The sequence below is a fragment of the Cyprinodon tularosa genome, unplaced genomic scaffold, assembly GCF_016077235.1.
Source record: "Cyprinodon tularosa strain WSP-4 unplaced genomic scaffold, ASM1607723v1 ctg84, whole genome shotgun sequence".
NCBI lineage: Eukaryota > Metazoa > Chordata > Actinopteri > Cyprinodontiformes > Cyprinodontidae > Cyprinodon > Cyprinodon tularosa.
The window spans coordinates 4,318,590-4,326,066 of record NW_024039607.1 but is presented as its reverse complement, the minus strand read 5'-3'; the positions used below and the strand labels follow the sequence as shown (position 1 = coordinate 4,326,066).

The window sequence follows — 7,477 nt, the reverse complement described above, 5'->3', positions numbered from 1 at the left end:
GCTGTCTGTTAAAACATTATTGACTCCCTAGAACTTATATTAGATACAAAGGAACAAACTAAAACTTGAACATCCGCTGTACAAGACAGAGTAAATGCTTTTTTTGGGTTATATTATCCCATAAAGAAGGCTAGATGAAATTGTATTGGAACCAGCCCTATCCAATGTATACACATAAAAAGATAAATGAAAGTTCAAGACAGTCTGAGGATTGTGAAAAGCAAATGTCTACTTATGTAAAAGAAATCAAACATATTGTTCCAAAACAACCCTGAAGTGCCGTTAAGATATAAACATTTATATCAAATAAAAATAATAATTGATAGACATACTCTAGTTATGGTCACAGATATCAGTTATCCAAAATTTTACTCAGGAGCTGAAAAGCCTTGATGTATGTTTGTACACAAAGTTGATGAAAGAAAGAGGTAGAAAACAGATGCTAGAATAATCATTATGAAGACTTATTCAACTAGTCATGCTAATGCTGCAACGTTTATCTACAGTACTACAACATTTCTTTTTTTAGTTGTTTTAACACGGTGATTAGAATAAATGTGATTTGGTCTGGAAAGCATATTTTTACAGCTGGTATGTGATGGAAATCCTACATGATTAAACTAATAACCTGTAAAGAGTTGGTAGTCACTTATTAGTTTGTATGTAAATAATCTGATGCATTTATTCTTTGTTTAAAAAAACAACAGTAAACTGTTTCTGTGAAACTCTCTGATAAAATCTTTTATTTCTTGAATAAAGAAATCCAAAAATGCTAGGTAAGAAATATTTCTTGTATTAAATTTAATTGCAGACAATAATTCTGTTCAGTTTATTTAGGTTATAACCAGGAATGTCCAGGAGTGGTCAAGACTGAGTAATGATTTCATCCAATTGTGTAATCAGGAAAGATATGAATGGCTTTGCCTAATTGTTTCTAATCCTACCTAATGGGGATTGAGATGTACTGCAAAGAAGAACAGAGCAAACTGTCTTAAGGTATTGTAGGTGAGCTGAGCTTGTGGGATCAAAGACTTGAGGCTGTATTTGCTGCCAAAACTGGATCTACACAGTATTGGGTAAAAGCTGTGAATACGAATGAAAATTATATGATATGAAAATGGGAATTTGTATGGAACTTTGTGTTTTATATGATTAATACATTTGCAGAAATTTTCAAAAAATGTTTTCAAATTGTCATATGAGGTATTGTACAGTATGCAGAATTTATAGGAAAGAGATTAATTCATTGCCATCTGTAACAGGAACCACATAACTGTCATAATTAAAAATACATACAGAAATAAATGAAGGACTTAATAATATAAAATTGCTTGAAAAAATAGCTAATAATATGAATTTGTGGGGCATTAAATGTGACAAAATTAGAAGAAAAAATAGATATTTCTTAATCCTAAAGATTTTCTTTGTTGTTAAAAGAAAAAAACGCCAATCACTGAATAGAGGGCGAGGATCGCATTTTTAACTTCTAAGAATCTGTAACTCAGTCGAGCAAATCATTTCTAAGAGGTTATGCAAGTAAACTTATCATGATTCAAATGGCCTACCACAACTAACTGAGTAAGACTCCTTAATAGGTGTGGAAATATTTACAGAAAAACTTGCCTGTTTTATGGTTGCCATGACCTGGATGACTGAGGATATGCAAAGGCATGTTGGAGTAGAAGTATCAAATAAACAGGGAAAAAGTACAGCCCTGTGAATACCTTGCCTAATGATCCCGAAATATATTCCAGTGTATGACTGAAAATTGAAACCCATGAGGCAAATAAGTAACGATAAATAAACTATAATAAGCAAGGCAAGTCCAATGTAAGGAAAAGCAAGAATAATTTTGTATAGCACTTTTCAGTGGAAAGACAATACACAGTGCCGTGCATAAAAAAAAGTACATTGATGTGGCATAGAGGCAGTATAAATAGAGAATAAAAGTGAATATTTAAGGGTTATATAAAAAAGACAAAATTATTTATTAAAAAGGAAAGTTTGACTAAAAACGTAATAAAATAATGTTCAAATAGAACAGTCAAAAGACATTTTTAATCATGATTTAAAGCAGCTGAGGGTTTTCAGCGCTTTTACAGTTTTCTGGGTGTAAATTCCTAATTAGAGAAACATAAGAAGTAAACCCTGCTAGAACTAAACAACTGTTAAAGCATTCTGGATCAACTTTAGCACTCAAATGGACTTTTATGCAAACCAGTGCAGACAGCAGTAAACACTTATACGAAAGATGGATGCAATAACTAACATAGGTGACAGAAGACTGACTTTTTTCTGTTGTTATGTTTCTTTGAAGGTTCAGGTCTGAGACCACCCAGATTTTGGTCTTTATTTTATTTTTTTTGTTCGTGCTTACTTTTGAAAGCTTTTCTTTTGGTCCAAAAACCATTAGTTTTGTTTCGATTCAACTGAAGAAAAGAAAATTTTGGGACATCCATGCAATGATCTCTTCTATGAGTCATGAGCACTTGAATGGATTCAAAGTCATAGTTATTATAACTTCTATTTATTAACTTCTGACTTAGAGGGGGCTTGTAGATGTTGAATAGAAGGGGCTCTAAGATGGACCCTTGGGAGATCACCACAGGTTATTTTTATAGCCTCTGATTTGAAGTTACCTACTGAGGCAAAAAAGTGGAATTAAAACCAGGTCAGTGCTCCAAAAGAAAGTCCAACCCAGTTTCAGAGGCACTCTAATTGAATTGAGTGAACAAGAGTGTCAGATGCTGCGCTAAGGTCCAATAATCGAAGCACTGTAGTTCTGCCCCATTCTGCATTTATGCGAATTCACGACATATATATATATATATATATATATATATATATATATATATATATATATATATATATATATATATATATATATATATATATATATATATATATATATATATGTAAAACTGAAGTGAATTGAACCCCTAATAGGGACAGGCACAGTACAAGAGTGAGAATTATGGTCAGAAATAAAGTAATTTATTAAATAATTATCCTGACAGATCTGTTCATTAAACCCAGATTAATGTATATGACTCCATTTCTGATATTAAATCTGTGTCCGATTATATTTGACAATTTATGGCTTTTTAAAGTTTCATGGTATATAAAGGTTTAGTTTTTTAAAACATAGGCCAAAGATTTTATGTCTATCCCAAGTGTTTTCTGGAAATGAACATTTCTGAAAGAGTTACCAATGGGGCCTAAAACATATCACAGAGAAGTGATTTGAAGTCCAGCTGCCTTTTATATGTTTCCAGAACTTTAGGATTGTTATATAGTGACTGATGATATATAAACACACTATCCTTCAGAAAGACTCAGACGAACACACTTAGTAATCTACTTGATTATGATTAAAGTGACCATAAAGCAACAGCTGATAGTCAATATATTTAATTAAACATCAGTACATGTTAGAGATGCAAATGAATTTCCTCACAAAGAGAAGTATTACATATCACCTTTATTTTTGCATTGATTTTAATATATATTTTAAAGGCTTTTAATGTAAATGTAAGCTTTCTCTATATCTAAATACACAGGCAACATATTTATGTGAAAAACAGAACTGACTTTTTCATTTTAACAAGGGTAACATTGGTACAGACAGATAGAAGAAACTTTAGCCTATAGAGCATTGTTAATAAATGACACAGCACGTCTAAATGGCTTCATTCAAATCTTTGTGGGGTGAGCTTCCTGTCAAGGTTTACAATTTTAAAAATGAAGTAGTAATATTTCACCAGCAGGGGTCAGTCTTTAACCATTGATCCTCAGTGAGAGGCATAAAAAATATTTAGCTTATTTAATTCTTTTATTCCTTCTTTAATAGCTAAATTGATTCTCATTATCTTCTGGTTTAGAAAAATACAACAAAAACATTTCTTTTCTTTGACTGTTGAGGATTTTCTTCCTTCTGATATAATGGTAAAATTGTGACAATGATTTAAGATTAAATTTAGACTTTCATGCCAGCAAAAGTAAATATAAAATATCTTCCAAATCATCTATACTTGCCCGATAACTAATATCATGACAGTGTAGCTGCATTCATGCAATTACCTTAATTAATCCTTCTTTGCCTTTGCAAAAAACACCCCCGTCACATCATCAACTCCAACCTGCATATCTTGAGGCAGAGTGTACACTTCAAGCCTGATCAGGGTATAACCACTTTCCTTTAAGCTATCTAAGACCTGGGCTTCATTTAGGGGTACCACAGGGATTCTTACCCCAGGACCACCAAAATAATAACTCTCTCCAAGGGCACCAATTAGCATAAGGTGGCCACCAGGACGTAGCAGCTTCCCAATATGACCCAATGCCCTGGTGAAGGTAGGGAGGTCGGGGCTAACGCTTTCTAGACAGAAGCAGGACACCAGACAGTCGGCCCCAGCTACAGGAAGGCTTTCAGCGGCGATGGGCTGAGAGCAGTGCACATCAACAGGGAGGATATCTGTGATGACACGACGCATCCGGCTTGCTTTTTCTGGCCAAGCTGAGGGCCTGGAAAAACAGCACAGGGGAATAAAGAGTCATGCAAAACATCCAGTATCCTGCTTAAGTATTTTTATATATAATGAATGTATATGTTATATATGGATAATATCTCCCAATGTGATTTTGGAAATTAAGTTTGAGGAATTATTAGAAGGATTCTCTGCAAGTTGACTCCGTACTAGAAAGTTATTTAGCCATTTATTCAGGTGCATAGGTCTGTGGCTCGATATGGAAGTTCTAGGAAAGTGGCTCTTTAGCACTGTTATTTGAGACCTGTGTTAAACATCAAAAAGTATCACATCACTGCATCTAAACTTGGTCCTCCTCATACTTAGAGGTGGAAGCAGCCCACTGTGAGGATGATTTTCTTTTGCCATATTTTGTCAAGTTGAAACTTCCTCCCTAAGTTTTCTAATTTGATTTGTTTTATTAGTTTGACTCAAAGAAATTAACGTTTCTAAAATGGCAAAAAAAAAAAAAAATTACATGGATTAAAAAACACTGGATTTGCACAGAGACTAAGGCAATAGGATGTACTGTAGTTACAGTTTGTTTCTACCAGATTTGGACATCTTGGGACTCCACTATTCCTCTTATGGTATTATTTCTGCTGAAACATGAACATCCACCCCAGGCTTAAGTCTTTTATTGCCTCTTGCAGGTTTTCTTCTAGGTTTCCTCGATAACTTTAACCCATCTTCTCTTACTAGCTTACCTTTCATTTGCTCTGCTTAAGAAAGCTTAGTGCCATGATGCAGCCAACACTATGCATCACCAAGGAGTGTTAGCCTTCCACCACACTTTAGATTTATAGTTGAGTTTTAATTACACAATTAATTCAGCTTAATAAACCAAGAAGGAGACTTCGACAGAGAGTGGTTGCACTGATAGAACAGATGTGCATGGCACACTTTCTTAGTTTTATTTATCTATCTATCCCTTCAGTTCACTATTATGCCCTATTTTGTTTCAGTTTGTCACATATAGGCTTTAAGGCAGGAGTGTCAAACTAATATTTATATTGGGTCACTTAGTGTTTAGAAGTTTTTTAAAAGGGCCAATTGCAGTTGTATAGATGGAACTTCATAATTTAATTAACAAAGAGGGCATTGCATCCTTTTTTCCATCTTCTTAAGCATATTTAGTTTGTTTCATGTCTTATGACGTACTAACATCAAATAATGGTGTTAATGTAACTAAATATGCTTAAGTAGGTGTAAGAAATTAATGCATTATTTTTTCACTGTGTTCTAGTATTATAACTTTAAACCCATATGTTAAGCAGTTTAAACCACCTTGTACATTTTAATCAAACATATGCCTTTGGGGTCTTGAGGGCTGGAGAATTTGCCATGGCAGGTCAAATCCGGCTCCTGGCAAATATACACAGTATTGTAAAATATCTGAAATGCATAAAGGCTGAACAGGTATAATTTCTTTAATCAAGTCCCAGTTGTTTGTAGTAGTGTTTTTCATACCGTCGGCCCTCCAGCTTGCATGCGTGCTCTAAGTAAGGGGTCCAGTCTAGGGTGCATCCTCCCTCGTCGCGGAGCCAGCGCCTCAGCTCCTGTCGGTTGATCTCCAAGAAATCTGTCAGGATCAGTTTGTTAAAAACTTCACAGCCACTCATCACCTGGTAGAGGGTGGGGCCTGAGCCGATGTCCACGAGGAGCTCACCACTCACATCCCCTGGTAGAAATATGGGGGAGGAAAAAAATCAGAGAACTAACAGGAGAGAAATCTTCTGCTTCTGCTGTAAAAAAGTGACATAATTTTAGGTCAAATTTACCCAACTTCTAATGCCAAGAAAAAGTAAGACAAAATGTTTTTATAATTCTGCTATAATACACTATAAAATGCTATGGGTATGCTGGTAACCCATCTTTATAATGGAAATTACCTTATGATACACATATTACCTTCAGTAAAAGCTCTGTGTAGACAGGCCAGTTTCCAAGGCACAATGCTGTCTTTTCTAGAAAAATCTGCCCGTGGTGGAGTGTAGTTGTATTGCAGATATGCAGCAGGATCGAATTTCTGGTAACAGGCTGCCATGGCTGCAATGCCATTCTCTTTTCCCTTTTCCTCCATCATCTTCTGTCTTAGCTCCTTAGCTGCAGTTAGTCGGTGTTCAGGTGTGCTGCTGCCGCTCGAAAGTTGACTTATATACCTGTGTGAGTCAGTGCATCTATGCTATTATGTGTCCATATGTGCTTTGGGCAACTCTTTCAGAGATAGCGATCCTGTTTTTCTTTTGGCTCATGTTGTCTGATAGCATTTGCTCACTTGCTCTGTTTTCTGTCCTGCAGAACTGATACCATCAAGGGCTTTCCTCCAACACTGTACCCATTAATGCATTACTCTCATAGCCTTTCAGGTCCTTCATTGAAGTCTAAAAGATACATTTTTGAGACATATGCTTCTTCTCTTTCTTAGTGAGACATTCTATATCATAGTAATGTGTGTAAAGGGAAGTATATGTTCTCCATAGTACATTTGTCACCACCAAACAGTGTGTATCCTTTAAAGCAAAAAAAAAAAAGAGAGGATACACAGTAAATTCTGCAGAGTTAGAAATGCATCAAAGTTTATTGACTCTTTCGGAGTTATCAAAGCACCAGCTGGAGCAACATATACACTATGGAAAGAGTTAATTTAACTCTAATTAAGACTAGGACCAAATGCACTCTGATTGCTGTTAAATTTAAACTTAAAATTCAACTGACTAAATCTAATTTAGTCAGGGGTGGGCAATTCCAATTCCTGAGGGCTGGTATCCTGCAACTTTAATATGTGCCTTTGGTTCATTAGATGGCTGAAAAGACTCTGAAGGAAGTGACTGCATACTGAGCAGCTAACTTAGCCGTTTGATCTGTATTGGATCAAGTATGGATCTAAAAGGATGCCGGCCCCCAGGAACTGGAATTGCCCGCCCCTGACTTAAGTGTTACTTTAACAA

At 35.3% G+C, this 7,477-nt stretch overlaps 1 protein-coding gene across 1 annotated transcript; it reads right to left on the bottom strand.

The window, feature by feature from the left end:
• Positions 1-3,469: 3,469 nt before the first annotated feature.
• On the bottom strand, positions 3,470-6,675 carry LOC119774906 (phenylethanolamine N-methyltransferase). The gene is made up of 3 exons (XM_038272635.1): positions 6,438-6,675; positions 5,997-6,207; positions 3,470-4,524 (listed from the first exon to the last, which is right to left on the bottom strand). The coding sequence occupies exons 1-3, from the start codon at positions 6,610-6,612 to the stop codon at positions 4,086-4,088; spliced, it is 825 nt and encodes a 274-aa protein (XP_038128563.1). The 5' UTR covers positions 6,613-6,675; the 3' UTR covers positions 3,470-4,085.
• Between the last annotated feature and the right edge of the window lie 802 nt (positions 6,676-7,477).